Consider the following 16,733-nt stretch of genomic DNA (forward strand, 5'->3'; position numbering starts at 1 on the left):
CAGATGATAATGATGTCATTTTAACCTCCGAAATACTGGTGAAAATGACATGCTATTATCCATCCACCTCTAGATGGCACTGTTGTACCACATAACAATTTCAATATTAATTCTAAATACCTAATAATATATTCACATGACCTTTTTAACCTCTCCAATATGCATCAGTATTAAGGGTTTCTTCCTGACCTTTTACTTATCCATAATCTAGACATGTTGGAGTCACTATCCTCTACTGTCCTTTAAGGACAATGGACAGTGGGCCTTTTACTTGACATCCAGGTTCATTAACTTGCCCACATGGCTGGCTAATAATATTCAGCTCTCCTCATGAAATCCAATTAGTAGGAAGACAACTTCAATACTTTCTAAACCTCAAAAAGTCTTTTTTCAGTTAATGAGATACACACGGCATTAAATATATATTCTAAATGATACATGGTATGAGACATATTTTATATATATATATATATATATACACCGTATTTTTCGCTTTATATGACACACTTCCCCCCCCCCCCCCAAAACTGGGGGGGAAATGGCAGTGCGTCTTATAAAGCGAACACTGCCATGTTTACTTTGGTGACGCTGATACATCGCATGCCGCGATGTATCAGAGGGGTGGGAGGAGGGGACGGAGGCTGGCAACACTCGCGGCGGGGCCCGATGCAGTCACTGTACTGTAATACATCGGACCCCGCTCACGGTAATTATCACATGTAAAGTCTATAATCTTCAAGCAGTATCTCTGCTTTAAACTAGGGCAATCCTCTGTAGTAGTACAACTCACTATGAAAGCGGCAGGCCGGGCGGCAGCGTAACCTCGCGATGCTCACTCATTCACACTCCTCCCACTTCCTTCATGAAGCAGGAGCAGGATGAAGTCATGCGTTGGAGGGACCGCACGCTACATTCATAGTGAGTACTGATGCAGGCGATTAGGCTAGTTTATTAATAGGAGAGCGATGGATTCAGGAATAATGAAATATTTTACATACAAAGAGACTTCTGTGCGCGGGGCCCGGTGTAATACAGTGACTGCACCGGGCCCCGCTGTGAGTTGCCTCCGGCCCCTCCTCCCTCCCCGCACTGTAACTGATGTACCGTATCGCCGGCCACGCTGTGCAGCATAGCGGCCGGCGATATATCAGTGTCAGCTAGTTTATCAAAAGGAGAGCGATGGATTCAGGATTAAAGATTTTACATACAAAGAATAAAGTACTGTAATGCTGTGAAACATAGGGCCATGAGGGGGACCAGCATAAGATGGTATATGTGTGTCATCCACACATATAGCATCTTATCCTGGCCCCCCTCATGGCCCTATGTGTCACAGCACTCATCCCCCATAACAGTGCATCATCCATAGATTTCCCCGCCCCATAACAGTGCGTCATCCACAGATTTCCCCCCCCCCCCATAACAGTGCGTCATCCACAGATCTCCCATAACAGTGCGTCATCCACAGATTTCCCCCCCCCCCCATAACAGTGCGTCATCCACAGATCTCCCATAACAGTGCGTCATCCACAGATCTCCCATAACAGTGCGTCATCCACAGATTTCCCCCCCCCCCCCCATAACAGTGCGTCATCCACAGATCTCCCATAACAGTGCGTCATCCACAGATTTCCCCCCCCCCCCCATAACAGTGCGTCATCCACAGATCTCCCATAACAGTGCGTCATCCACAGATCTCCCATAACAGTGCGTCATCCACAGAGCCCCATAACAGTGTCATCCCCAGACCATTAGTTCAAAATCCACCAAAAGCACACCTTTTGGTTAAAATTATTTTTTTTTTTCCTCCTCAAAAACCTAGGTGCGTCTTATAATCAGGTGCGTCTTATAAAGCGAAAAATACGGTATATATCGGCCCACTGTTACACATAGATGACATATTATATAAATCATTGTTTAAGATATGTTGCAAATCTAAATATACCTCACAGAAATATATAGAACATAATCATGCAGACATGAATGGGACCTTCACACACCAAATGTTTCCCCCAAGGTAATTGCTTCCTAAATGACCTTGTAAGGAAGTAAAATAATACATTGCTATTTAATGGTTCTCTCTCACAGATACATGTCTGTAGGACCCATTATAGTATTAACAGATAGACCACATCTGCTCACAATACATTCTATGTCCGTTACAAACATGTTACCCAAACTGAACTCCGCTTCACCTCATCTCGGCCTATAGAAAGATATTAGACTCTGGTTCAGTCTGACATGTAAACTATGATATCTTCAGATAAGACTGGACACTTATGAGAATGCATGACATGATGCCCCCTCAGCCCATCTGTCCAAGTATAAATAGATGATGGGAGTGATCCCTGTTATATTTATGTGTGGTTATTCGATCTCCTCTCAGTCGTCTTTTTTTCGGAATTTAATAACTTTAATACACGTATACGAATATAATCATGAGAAACTGTAGTCCTCTGTCTTTGAATCCTCTGGTTTAATGTTTCAGGACGTAATAAAAATATCATCTTAACTTAGTGCAAATCCGAGCTCAGGTGAAGAAGAACACAGAACAGATTTCAGCGGGTCATTATTTAGGTACCAAAACTAGGCCAAAATGCAGAAGTTGTGTGTGAGAAATGAAGTCCACCCTCACTGCGTCCATAGGTAGCAACCAGCAAGTCTGACCACCATTATGAAAGCAGATGATTTTGCAGTTTGCTAGTCTGGAGCGTTCAGGCACAGGAGGAAAGAAATCAGCCATGATCCTAGAAACCTAGAATGTGCCCGCAGATAAGACCATGTGGCCCATCTAGTCTGCCCAATATACTGAATACTATGGATAGCCCCCGGCCCTATCTTATATGAAGGATGGCCTTATGCCTATCCCATGCATGCTTAACCTCCTCCACTGTATTTGCAGCTACCACTTCTGCAGGAAGGCTATTCCATGCATCCACTACTCTCTCAGTAAAGTAATACTTCCTTATATTACTTTTAACCCTTTGCCCCTCTAATTTAACACTATGTCCTCTTGTAGCAGTTTTTCTTCTTGTAAATATTCTCTCCTCTTTTCCCTTGTTGATTCCCTTTATGTATTTAGCAGTTTCTCTCATCTCCCCTCTGTCTCTTCTTTCTTCCAAGCTCTACATGTTAAGGTCCTTTAATCTTTCCTGGTAAGTTTTATCCTGCAATCCATGGACCAGTTTAGTGGCTCTTCTCTGAACTCTCTCCAAAGTATCAGTATCCTTCTGGAGATATGGTCTCCAGTACTGAGCACAATACTCCAGATGAGGTCTCACTAGTGCTCTGTAGAGCGCCATGAGCGCCCCCCCCTCTGTCTACTGGTAATGCCTCTCCCTATACACCCCAGCATTCTGCTAGCATCTCCTTCTGCTCTATGACATTGTCTGCCTACCTTTAAGTCTTCTGAAATAATGACCCCTAAATCCCTTTCCTCAGATACTGAGGTTAGGACTGTATCACTGATTGTATATTCTGCTCTTGGCTTTTTACGCCCCAGGTGCATTATCTTGCACTTATCAACATTACATTTTAGTGAAGCAGTTGTAGCTGCTATTAATCCAGGAAGGGTTAGTGCCATGTTCAGTCTTAGGATGCCATTCTACAATGAGAACAATTATTCAGAAGTGGAACACATTCAAGACGGGTGACAACCTTCCCAGGAGTGGACTTCCCAGCAAATCCACCCTAAGGTCAGACCATGGAAAGCTCAGAGAAACCCTTAATATCTAAGTCTCTACAGGCCTCAGTCTACAGGTTTCATGCTTAAGGGCATTACAATTAAGAGAAAACGTAATTATGGCTTGTGTTGAAGGGTTGTCAGGAAAAAAAAAAAGAAAACATGGCAAAACAACTTTAGTAGGCAAAGTCTGACTTCTGGAACAATATTCTTTGGACAGATTGGACCGAAATGTAGATGTTTTGGCCATAACGCACAGTGTCATTTCTAGTGAAAACCCCTCATACCTCCCGTTCTGCATTGGGGATGACCTCAACCCCATAGAAATGCTGTTACTGGGCCATAATAGAGCAAACTAGGCACCCACAAGCCTCAGTGACCTGAAGAACGTCCTGAAGAAGTGATTCAAGGTGCTGCAATGTTCTAAAGTCCAGACCTCAACCCCATAGAAATGCTGTGACGGGGCCATAATAGAGCAAACTGGACACCCACAAACCTCAGTGACGTGAAGAACGTCCTAAGGCATCATGCACATGGCCGTTGATCGGCTGTTCTGTGCATTTTGGACCACAAATCCACGGGCAACATCTGTGTGGATCCTGCAGACTGATCCAGACCCATTCAACTTGAATGGTGGTTCTGTGCCTCCGTTCCACACTGGACCATTCAGATTGAGGACCCATTCAAGTGAATGGCTCCGCATCTGTGATGCAGGGTGCACACAGCCGGTGCCCGTATATTGGGGGCCACAATACGGGCACGGCCGAGCACCTGCCATGTGCATGAGGCCTAAAGAAGAGAATCAAGGTGCTGCAATGTCCAGACCTCAACCCCATAGAAAGGTTAGGACGGGCCCATGAGAGCAGAATGGACACCCACAAACCTCAGTGACCTGGAGAACATTGTAAAGAAGAGAATCAAGGTGCTGCAATGTCCAGACCTCAACCCCATAGAAAGGTTAGGACGGGCCCATGAGAGCAGAATGGACACCCACAAACCTCAGTGACCTGGAGAACATTGTAAAGAAGAGAATCAAGGTGCTGCAATGTCCAGACCTCAACCCCATAGAAAGGTTAGGACGGGCCCATGAGAGCAGAATGGACACCCACAAACCTCAGTGACCTGGAGAACATTATAAAGAAGAGAATCAAGGTGCTGCAATGTCCAGACCTCAACCCCATAGAAAGGTTAGGACGGGCCCATGAGAGCAGAATGGACACCCACAAACCTCAGTGACCTGGAGAACATTGTAAAGAAGAGAATCAAGGTGCTGCAATGTCCAGACCTCAACCCCATAGAAAGGTTAGGACGGGCCCATGAGAGCAGAATGGACACCCACAAACCTCAGTGACCTGGAGAACATTGTAAAGAAGAGAATCAAGGTGCTGCAATGTCCAGACCTCAACCCCATAGAAAGGTTAGGACGGGCCCATGAGAGCAGAATGGACACCCACAAACCTCAGTGACCTGGAGAACATTATAAAGAAGAGAATCAAGGTGCTGCAATGTCCAGACCTCAACCCCATAGAAAGGTTAGGACGGGCCCATGAGAGCAGAATGGACACCCACAAACCTCAGTGACCTGGAGAACATTGTAAAGAAGAGAATCAAGGTGCTGCAATGTCCAGACCTCAACCCCATAGAAAGGTTAGGACGGGCCCATGAGAGCAGAATGGACACCCACAAACCTCAGTGACCTGGAGAACATTGTAAAGAAGAGAATCAAGGTGCTGCAATGTCCAGACCTCAACCCCATAGAAAGGTTAGGACGGGCCCATGAGAGCAGAATGGACACCCACAAACCTCAGTGACCTGGAGAACATTATAAAGAAGAGAATCAAGGTGCTGCAATGTCCAGACCTCAACCCCATAGAAAGGTTAGGACGGGCCCATGAGAGCAGAATGGACACCCACAAACCTCAGTGACCTGGAGAACATTGTAAAGAAGAGAATCAAGGTGCTGCAATGTCCAGACCTCAACCCCATAGCAATGCTGTGACGGGGCCCTAATAGAGCAAACTGGACACCCACAAACCTCAGTGACCTGGAGAACATTGTAAAGAAGAGAATCAAGGTGCTGCAATGTCCAGACCTCAACCCCATAGAAAGGTTAGGACGGGCCCATGAGAGCAGAATGGACACCCACAAACCTCAGTGACCTGGAGAACATTGTAAAGAAGAGAATCAAGGTGCTGCAATGTCCAGACCTCAACCCCATAGAAAGGTTAGGACGGGCCCATGAGAGCAGAATGGACACCCACAAACCTCAGTGACCTGGAGAACATTGTAAAGAAGAGAATCAAGGTGCTGCAATGTCCAGACCTCAACCCCATAGAAAGGTTAGGACGGGCCCATGAGAGCAGAATGGACACCCACAAACCTCAGTGACCTGGAGAACATTGTAAAGAAGAGAATCAAGGTGCTGCAATGTCCAGACCTCAACCCCATAGAAAGGTTAGGACGGGCCCATGAGAGCAGAATGGACACCCACAAACCTCAGTGACCTGGAGAACATTGTAAAGAAGAGAATCAAGGTGCTGCAATGTCCAGACCTCAACCCCATAGAAAGGTTAGGACGGGCCCATGAGAGCAGAATGGACACCTACAAACCTCAGTGACCTGGAGAACATTGTAAAGAAGAGAATCAAGGTGCTGCAATGTCCAGACCTCAACCCCATAGCAATGCTGTGACGGGGCCCTAATAGAGCAAACTGGACACCCACAAACCTCAGTGACGTGAAGAACGTCCTCTAGAACAGAATGAAGATGCTGCAATGGTCCCAAGTCAAGACCTCAACCCCATACAAATGCTTTGACGGGACCATAATAGAGCAAAACGAGCACCCACAAACCTCAGTGACCTAAAGAGCTGCCTAAACTCCTCCAGAACAAGAGACTGATAGTCATCCAGAAACCAGGGCTTGAAGTGATTTCTGCTGAAGGTGCTGCTACAAGTTCTGGATTCACCTCTCTTTGTAGTGACGAATGGTTTTATTGTGTCCTGATATGTAACACCAGAGGATGAACAGCGGGTGGCCTGTGTTTCTCATGACTGTGTATGTGCTTATATTTGTACACACAGGCACATACAGTATATTCACTCCTTCGTGATGTACTACTGTCTACAAAGAATATACCCCATAGATATAAATGAGATTTTCCCTACTATATAGCCACATATACATTATGTACACACATCCTGCAATGCAGATTGGTCAGGCTGTAAAGGAACTAGACGTGGTGCTCGGATTAGAAATACGCCATCTTGTCTCATCGCAGGTTGTGTGTGTGGGGTCCCTGGCGGAGCTGGAGGAGCTGACCAGTTATAAAGTCACAGATCTGCACCGTGAAAGGTAAGTGCTGGCAGATAAGACGCCTGCGGATGATCTGCACTGATTTCTGGCGAGGTGGGCTCTACATATTGGGGCTTCTGTCTCCTCAGTCTGGATCACCTGACTATCCCATCTCGCTGTGGGAAGGGCGTCCTGCGCCGCGTCACTGAAGTGTTTGACTGCTGGTTTGAGAGCGGCAGCATGCCCTATGCTCAGGTGCACTACCCCTTCCAGAACAGAAGAGAGTTTGAGGACTCCTTCCCGGCTGATTTCATTGCTGAAGGCATTGACCAGACTAGAGGATGGTAAGTAAGAGACAGGAAGACCTTCAGTGTGGAGTGCAATGGTGCCATAACCGTTCTGTCTGCTGTGTTGCCCTTTAGGTTCTACACCCTCCTGGTCCTCTCTACTGCACTCTTCGGTCAACCACCATTCAAGAATGTCATAGTCAATGGTCTGGTCCTGGCCAGGTATTTACCCTCCTGATATTATTGGTGTCTCTTCCCCTGGAGTTCTTATTCTGGGTCTTTTCTATAAAATTATAATCCATGCTGAATATAAGGGCACTGTGCGGGGGTCTGTGTGTGCAGGTGCTTTTGCTGCGGGGGTCTGTGTGTGCAGGTGCTTGGGCTGTGGGGGTCTGTGTCCGTGCAGGTGCTTGGGCTGCGGCGGTCTGTGTCCGTGCAGGTGCTTGGGCTGCGGCGGTCTGTGTCCGTGCAGGTGCTTGGGCTGTGGCGGTCTGTGTCCGTGCAGGTGCTTGGGCTGCGTCGGTCTGTAGGTGCAGTTACCTGGGCTGCAGCGGTCTGCGTCCGCGCAGGTGCCTGGGCTGCGGCGGTCTGCGTCCGCGCAGGTGCCTGGGCTGCGGCGGTCTGCGTCGGCGCAGGTGCCTGGGCTGCGGCGGTCTGCGTCGGCGCAGGTGCCTGGGCTGCGGCGGTCTGCGTCCGCACAGGTGCCTGGGCTGCTGCCATTGTATGGGGGTGGCTGTCTTTCACGTGTCTCTCTAGGTGGGTGCTTGTACAGTGGTAGTCTGTTTATGGGTTTCTTTTCCTTGGGGACCATGATATATGGTTGCCTATTCGTGGGTATCTGTACAGCTGGAAGTTTTAGAGGGTGCTTGTACAGTGGGGATATTTATATGAGGATTTCTGTGCAGGGGTAGCATCTATATGAGTCACTGTGTGGGTACTCGTATAGCAGAAGAGGTCTTTATATGTGGGTGCTTGTACACTGAGACTTTCTTTCTATGAGCACCTGTGCAGCAGGGTCAATATATGCGGGGGTCTACACATGTGTGTTCTGCTGGATCGGGGACCTCTTTATGTGGGCGCCTGTGCAGCAGGGGTCTATACATGTGTGTTCTGGTGGATCGGGGACCTCTTTATGTGGGCGCCTGTGCAGTGGAGGTCTATACATGTGTGTTCTGCTGGATCGGGGACCTCTTTATGTGGGCGCCTGTGCAGCTGGGGTCTATACATGTGTGTTCTGGTGGATCGGGGACCTCTTTATGTGGGTGTCTGTGCAGTGGAGGTCTATACATGTGTGTTCTGGTGGATCGGGGACCTGTGCAGCAGGGGTCTATACATGTGTGTTCTGGTGCATCGGGGACCTCTTTATGTGGGTGTCTGTGCAGCGGAGGTCTATACATGTGTGTTCTGCTGGATCGGGGACCTCTTTATGTGGGCGCCTGTGCAGCAGGGGTCTATACATGTGTGTTCTGCTGGATCGGGGACCTCTTTATGTGGGCGTCTGTGCAGCGGGGGTCTATACATGTGTGTTCTGGTGGATCGGGGACCTCTTTATGTGGGCGCCTGTGCAGCTGAGGTCTATACATGTGTGTTCTGCTGGATCGGGGACCTCTTTATGTGGGCGCCTGTGCAGCGGGGGTCTATAGATGTGTGTTCTGGTGGATCGGGGACCTCTTTATGTGGGTCTTTGTGGAGCGGGGGTCTATACATGTGTGTTCTGCTGGATCGGGGACCTCTTTATGTGGGCGCCTGTGCAGCGGGGTCTATACATGTGTGTTCTGCTGGATCGGGGACCTCTTTATGTGGGCGCCTGTGCAGCGGGGGTCTATACATGTGTGTTCTGCTGGATCGGGGACCTCTTTATGTGGGCGCCTGTGCAGCGGGGGTCTATACATGTGTGTTCTGCTGGATCGGGGACCTCTTTATGTGGGCGCCTGTGCAGCGGGGGTCTATACATGTGTGTTCTGCTGGATCGGGGACCTCTTTATGTGGGTCTCTGTGGAGCGGGGGTCTATACATGTGTGTTCTGCTGGATCGGGGACCTCTTTATGTGGGCGCCTGTGCAGCGGGGTCTATACATGTGTGTTCTGCTGGATCGGGGACCTCTTTATGTGGGCGCCTGTGCAGCGGGGGTCTATACATGTGTGTTCTGCTGGATCGGGGACCTCTTTATGTGGGCGCCTGTGCAGCGGGGGTCTATACATGTGTGTTCTGCTGGATCGGGGACCTCTTTATGTGGGTTCCTGTAACATTCATCGTTTGTTAGGCTGAAAACAACAAATTCAGCAATGTTAAAAAAAATAAAAAATAGCCGTGAGTTTAAAAAAGCAAATAAAGCGCCAAATCATCCCAACTTTTTGGGAAATGCTGTGGGATTTCTACACATTCTTCTCCAGATTAATAACATTTCATTCTTCACAGTAAAGGGAATATTCAGCTGTGCGAAGCACGTAAAGAAAGTTTGAGATTTCCCTTTGAATGAACTGACATTTAGCGGCTGAACCAATGTTTCTGACAACTGCCTGACGTCTGAGTTTGAGTCGACCACCTCGTGGCCCTCTGATCAGGTCTTCAGTCCAGGACGATGGGACCACGGTCCACAGTTCTTCCTCATAATCCAATTTTTTGGGGATTGACTGGTTGGATCAGGTGGCCACTCCATCACCTCAGTTCGGTCTGTAAGGGCTCGTGCACACGACCATATGCCCTCCGAGACATACAGTCCGTGAGCGGGCCATATGTCCTGGAGCGGCATACATCGTGCGCACAGGAGTGCACAGCATCATAGGTTACTTATCATGGATAAAGCAGAATTCATCCTCTTTCCCCCATCTTGCTCAACCCCCCCCAACAGACCTATCTATCACGATCAATGGCTCCGCACTCTCCCCGGTCAACCAAGTCCGCTGCCTTGGAGTGACCTTGGATTCTGCCCTCTCCTTCCGACCGCACATCCAAGCACTTTCCACCACCTGCCGCCTCCAACTCAAAAACATCTCCCGCATCCGCGCTTTCCTTAACTTTGAATCTGCAAAAATGCTTGTACATGCCCTTATCTCCCGCCTAGACTACTGCAACATCCTCCTCTGTGGCCTCCCATCTAGCACTGTCGCACCCCTCCAATCTATCCTCAACTCTGCTGCCCGACTAATCCACCTCTCACCCTGTTATTCCTCTGCCTCTTCCCTCTGCCAATCCCTTCACTGTCTCCCCATTGCCCAGCGAATTCACTTCAAAGTACTAACAAATACATACAAGGCCGTCCATAACCTGTCCCCTCCCTACATCTCTGAGCTACTTTCCCGATACACCCCCACACGCACTCTCCGGTCCTCACAAGACCTCCTTCTCTCCTCTCCTCTTATCAGCTCTTTCCACAATCGCCTCCAGGATTTCTCCCGTGCATTCCCCACACTCTAGAACTCGCTACCCCAACATATCAGACTCTCACCTACAGTGGAGACAGTCAAAAGAAACCTAAACACCCACCTCTTCAGACAAGCCTACAACCAGTGACCCTGCTGCCTCCATACCGCCATGACCTGCTTCACCCGCACCTACTGTGTCCTTCTCCCATACCATGTAGATTGTAAGCCTCGCGGGCAGGGCCCTCTCTCCTTCTGTACCAGTCTGTAACTCGTCTTGTTCCTGCTTAGTGCAATTGTCTGTATTATGTGTGTGCGCCGCTTATCATATGTACAGCGCCAGGGAATGAATGGCGCTTTAATAATAAATAATAATAATTTAGCTGAGGGACAGGATGAATGACTCCTTACTTTCATTATATTAAGGGTTCAGTTACTCAGAACGAGCGGCGCGCAGAGCCTGATTGTCGGGCTGTTTTTTATCTATTACTCTGCTACACTTACAAGTGAAATATTTGCCATGTAAGAATATCTCTTCTACAGTCCTGATCAAAAGTTTAAGACCACTTGAAAAATGGCAAAAAAATCCTATGTATCATGGCTGGATCTTAACAAGGTTCCAAGTGGAGCTTCACCATGCAACACGAAGAAATGGGAGGGAGACAAAACATTTTTTGAGCATTCAATTTAACCACCTCAGCCGCCCTAGCTTACCATATTTTTCGCCCTATAAGACGCACCGGCCCATAAGACGCACCTAGGTTTTTGGGGAGGAAAATAAGAAAAAAATTTTTTTTTAACCAAAAGGTGTGCTTTTGGTGGGTTTGTAACTAATGGTGGTCTTTGGATGACGGACACTGTTATGGGGGGGATCTGTGGATGACGAACACTGTTATGGGGGATCTGTGGATGACGGACACTGTTATGGGAGGATCTGTGGATGACGGACACTGTTATGGGGGGATCTGTGGATGACGGACACTGTTATGGGGGGATCTGTGGATGACGGACACTGTTATGGGGGGGATCTGTGGATGACGGACACTTATGGGGGCATCTGTGGATGACGGACACTTATGGGGGGATCTGTGGATGACGGACACTTATGGGGGGATCTGTGGATCACAGACCCCCCACCCCATAACAGTGCCATCCACAGACCCCCCCCCCCAGCCCATAACAGTGCCATCCACAGACCCCCACCCCTTAACTGTGCCATCCACAGATTCCATGTGCCCCCACCGCCGCCGCCCCCCCAGAATACAAATATAAAATGTATTATTGAATTAAAAGTTAATAAACATGCCCACCTCACTCCTTATAGTACCGTATGTCCTAATTGCTTCTGTATAATGCCGGCAGGCGGGCCGGGCGGCCGGCGTGTCACTCACTGAAGTCACTTGCCTGCGCCGCCTGCTTCATTCATAAAGGAGGCGGCGCAGGCACGTGACATCAGGGAGTTACGCTGCCGCCCGCCTGCCGGCATTATACAGAAGCAATTAGGACATACGGTACTATTAGGAGTGAGGGGGGCATGTTTAATAACTTTTAATTCAATAATACATTTTATATTAGAATACCGCAGCGGTGGGGCGGGGCTATAGTACAGTGACCGCACCGCCCCGCCGCTATTGCCTGCCCCCAGCTCCTTCTCCCAGTCCCTCCCCCGGCTCCCGCTCCGTACATCGCATCAAGCGATGTTAAACTGTCAGCATTCGCCCCATAAGACGCATGGGCATTTTCCTCCCATTTTTGGGGAGGAAAAAGTGCGTCTTATGGGGCGAAAAATACGGTAAACCCCCTGAAAGACCAGGCCACTTTTTACACTTCTGACCTACACTACTTTCACTGTTTATTGCTCGGTCATACAACTTACCACCCAAATGAATTTTACCTCCTTTTCTTCTCACTAATAGAGCTTTCATTTGGTGGTATTTCATTGCTGCTGACATTTTAACTTTTTTTGTTATTAATCGAAATTTACCGAAATTTTTGCAAAAAAATGACATTTTTCTCTTTCTGTTGCAAAATTTTTCAAACAAAACTACATTTCTATATAAATTTTTCTCAAAATTTATTGTTCTACATGTCTTTGATAAAAAAAATACAATAAGTGTATATTTATTGGTTTGCGCAAAAGTTATAGCGTTTGCAAACTATGGTACAAAAATGTGAATTTCCGCGTTTTGAAGCAGCTCTGACTTTCTGAGCACCTGTCATTTTTCCTGAGGTTCTACAATGCCCAGACAGTAGAAATGACCCCATTTCGGAAAGTAGACACCCTAAGGTATTCGCTGATGGGCATAGTGAGTTCATGGAAGTTTTTATTTTTTGTCACAAGTTAGCGGAAAATGATTTTATTTTATTTAGGGTTAGGGTTCCACTAACTTACAAAAAATAAAAAACAAAAAATAAAATTTTCCTTGATCTCGCCATGCCCCTCACAGAATACCTTGGGGTGTCTTCTTTCCAAAATGGGGTCACTTGTGGGGTATTTATACTGCCCTGGCATTTTAGGGGAGCTAAAGCGTGAGAAGTAGTTTGGAATCCAAATGCGTAAAAAATGCCCTGTGAAATCGTAAAGATACTCTTTAGAATTTGGGCCCCTTTGCGCACCTAGGCTGCAAAAAAGTGTCACATGTGGTATCGCCGTACTCAGGAGAAGTAGGGCAATGTGTTTTCGGGTGTATTTTTACATATACCCATGCTGGGTGAGATAAATATCTCTGTAAAAGACATTTACAGAGATACAGTTGTCATTTACAGAGATATTTCTCACACACAGTATGGCTATATGTAAAAATACACCCCAAACCACATTGCCCTACTTCTCCTGAGTACGGCGATACCACATGTGTGACACTTTTTTGCAGCCTAGGTGTGCAAAGGGGCCCAAATTCCAATGAGAATCTTTACGATTTCACAGGGCATTTTATACGCATTTGGATTCCAAATTACTTCTCACGCTTTAGGGCCCCTAAAATGCCAGGGCAGTATAAATACCCCACAAGTGACCCCATTTTGGAAAGAAGACACCCCAAGGTATTCTGTGAGGGGCATGGCGAGTTCCTAGAATATGGCACAAGTAAGCGGAAAATGTTGTTTTTTTTTTTGTTTATTTTCTCTCTAACAAAGTCTCATATTCCACTAACTTGTGACAAAAAATAAAATTTTACATGAACTCGCCATGCCCCTCACGAAATACCTGGGGGTGTCTTCTTTCCAAAATGGGGTCACATGTGGGGTATTTATACTGCCCTGGCATTTTAGGGGCCCTAAAGCGTGAGAAGAAGTCTGGAATATAAATGTCTAAAAAAATTTTACGCATTTGGATTCCGTGAGGGGTATGGTGAGTTCATGTGAGATTTTTTTTTTTTGGCACAAGTTAGTGGAATATGAGACTTTGTAAGAAAAAAAAATATATCAATTTCCGCTAACTTGTGCCAAAAAAAAAAATCTTCTATGAACTCACCATGCCCCTCAAAAGTGATCTTTTTATAGCGCCGCAGCGATTTTACGGTGTTTTTGCAGTGATCAGAAAAAAAAAATTCTGTCACTGCGGTGGGGCGGACTGAACGCAAGTATGCGCACAAGATCAGGCCTGATCGGGCGAACACTGCGTTTTTTGTAGAGCCTATAGAACATGTCCTATTCTTGTCCGCAATTGCGGACAAGAAAAGGCATTTTCTATATAGTTCTGGCAAAATGCGGAAAGCACATTGCCGGTGTCCGTGTTTTGCGGATCCGCGGTGTCCGTGTTTTGCGGATCCGCAAAACACATACGGATGTCTGAATGGAGCCTTACAGGGGGGTGATCGAAAGGGAGGTGATCAGGGAGTCTATATGGGGTGATCAGGGGTTAATAAGGGGTTAATAAGTGACGGGGGGGGGGGGTTGTGTAGTGTAGTGTGGTGCTTGGTGCTACTTACAGAGCTGCCTGTGTCCTCTGGTGGTCGATCTAAGCAAAAGGGACCACCAGAGGAGCAGGTATATTAGACGCTGTTAACAAAACAGCGTCTAATATACCTTTTTGGGGTTAAAAAAATCGCATCTACAGCCTGCCAGCGAACGATCGCCGCTGGCAGGCTGGAGATCCACTAGTTTGCCTTGCGATCCTGTGAACGCGCGCTCCTGTGTGCGCTGGCACGTCTTGGAGAAACAAATCGACCGCCTCCGGAACGCAATCCTGCTTTAGGTGGTCCGGAGACTGTTAACGAATAAACTGAAGCAGGCAGTTTTTCAGCTGATCCAAATTTTAGGACCACATGCCTTTAAATGGCCAAATCTGTGCAAAGATGTGGATTTATTGTCATTCTCTGTCAGGTAGTCACACGTTGTGATGGCAAAGGCAAAAAAAACTCTCCCTTTTTGAACGTGGTCGGGTGGTTGAACTGCATAAGCGGGGTCTCTCACAGCGCGCCATCGCTGCTAAGGTGGGACGCAGTAAGACAGTCATTTGGAATTTCTTAAATGATCCTGAGGGTTATGGAACAAAAAAGTCAAGTGGAAGACCCCAAAAAATGTCATCAGCACTGAGCCGCAGGATCCAATTGGCTGTCCGTCAAGACACTGGACGATCCTCGACCCAAATCAAGGCCCTTACTGGTGCTGACTGCAGCCCCATAACCATCAGACGGCATCTGAGACTGAAGGGCTTCAAAAACAAAAAACGTCTTCAAAGACCTCGTCTCCTTGAACGTCGCAGAACTGCTCGTTTGGACTTTGCAAGAGAGCACCAAACATGGGACATTCAAAGGTGGAAGAAAGTTTTATTCTCTGATGAGAAAAAATGTAACCTTGATGGTCCTGATGGTTTCCAACGTTACTGGAATGACAAGCAGATCCCACCTGAGATGTTTCCTACGCGCCGCAGTGGAGGGGGCGCCATAATGGTCTGGGGGGCTTTTTCCTTCAGTGGAACAATGGAGCTTGAGGAGGTGCAGGGGCGTCAAACGGCCGCTGGCTATGTCCAGATGTTACAGAGAGCGTTCCTCATGGCTGAGGGCCCTCGTCTGTGTGGTAACAGGACAACGCTACAGGACACAATGCCCGCAGGACAAGGGACTTCTTCCAGGAGAATAACATCACTCTTTTGGCCCATCCTGCGTGTCCCCCTGATCTAAATCCAATTGAGAACCTTTGGGGATGGATGGCAAGGGAAGTTTACAAAAATGGACAACAGTTCCAGACAGTAGATGGCCTTCGTGCGGCCGTCTTCACCACTTGGAGAAATGTTCCCACTCACCTCATGGAAACGCTTGCATCAAGCATGCCGAAACAATAACGGCGGAGCTACTCATTACTGAGCTCATGTTTGGAGGTTGGATTTCTGTTTTGGGGGGGTTTAAGTCTTTTTTGGAGGTGTGGTCCTAAACTTTTGATCAGCTGAAAAACAGCCGGTTTCAGTTTATTCGTTGTTTTCATTCAATTTAATGCTCAAAAAATGTTCTGTCTCCTCCCATTTCTTCTTGTTGCATGTTGAAGCTCCACTTGGAACCTTGTGAAGATCCAGCCATGCTATATAGGATTTTTTGTCATTTTTTAAGTGGTCTTAAACTTTTGACCAGGACTGTATCAAAAACTGATTTATCAAATTTAGGGTCCATTAACACGTCCGCAATTCTGTTCCGCATTTTGCGGAACGGAATTGCGGACCCATTCATTTCTATGGTGCCGCACGATGTGCTGCCCGGATCCGGAAATGCGGACACACACTTCCGGGTCCTCATTTCTGTTCCTGAAAAAAATAGAACATGTCCTATTCTTGTCCGCAATTGCGGACAAGATTAGGCATATTCTATTATAGTGCTGGCGATATGCGGTCCGCAAAATGCAGAACGCACATTGCCAGTGTTCGTGTTTTGTGGATCCGTAAAACACACACGGATGTGTGAATGGACCTTAATGATGTTGAATGGCTATTTTATTTTTATTTATTTTTTAACATTACTGTATGTCCATCCGGTTCAGCCTGTTATCCTACAGAGTTGATCCAGAGGAAGGCAGAAAAAAATATCCTGTGAGGTAGAAGCCAATTTTTCTCAATTTAGAGGAAAAATTTCTTCCTGACTCCAATCGGAATAATTCCCTGGATCAACTACCCCTCTCT

The 16,733-nt window shown here is 47.2% G+C and overlaps 1 protein-coding gene across 1 annotated transcript in view; it reads left to right on the forward strand.

Annotated features, from left to right (window-relative positions):
- Positions 1-16,733, forward strand: part of IARS1 (isoleucyl-tRNA synthetase 1) — a 141,617-nt gene that overhangs the window by 82,903 nt on the left and 41,981 nt on the right. The window contains exons 15-17 of the mRNA XM_040408466.1: positions 6,962-7,035; positions 7,125-7,319; positions 7,398-7,484. Of these exons, the coding sequence (XP_040264400.1) occupies positions 6,962-7,035; positions 7,125-7,319; positions 7,398-7,484 (356 nt within the window). The remainder of the gene's footprint in view (positions 1-6,961; positions 7,036-7,124; positions 7,320-7,397; positions 7,485-16,733) is intronic.

Source organism: Bufo bufo, chromosome 9, assembly GCF_905171765.1.
Source record: "Bufo bufo chromosome 9, aBufBuf1.1, whole genome shotgun sequence".
Lineage (NCBI taxonomy): Eukaryota > Metazoa > Chordata > Amphibia > Anura > Bufonidae > Bufo > Bufo bufo.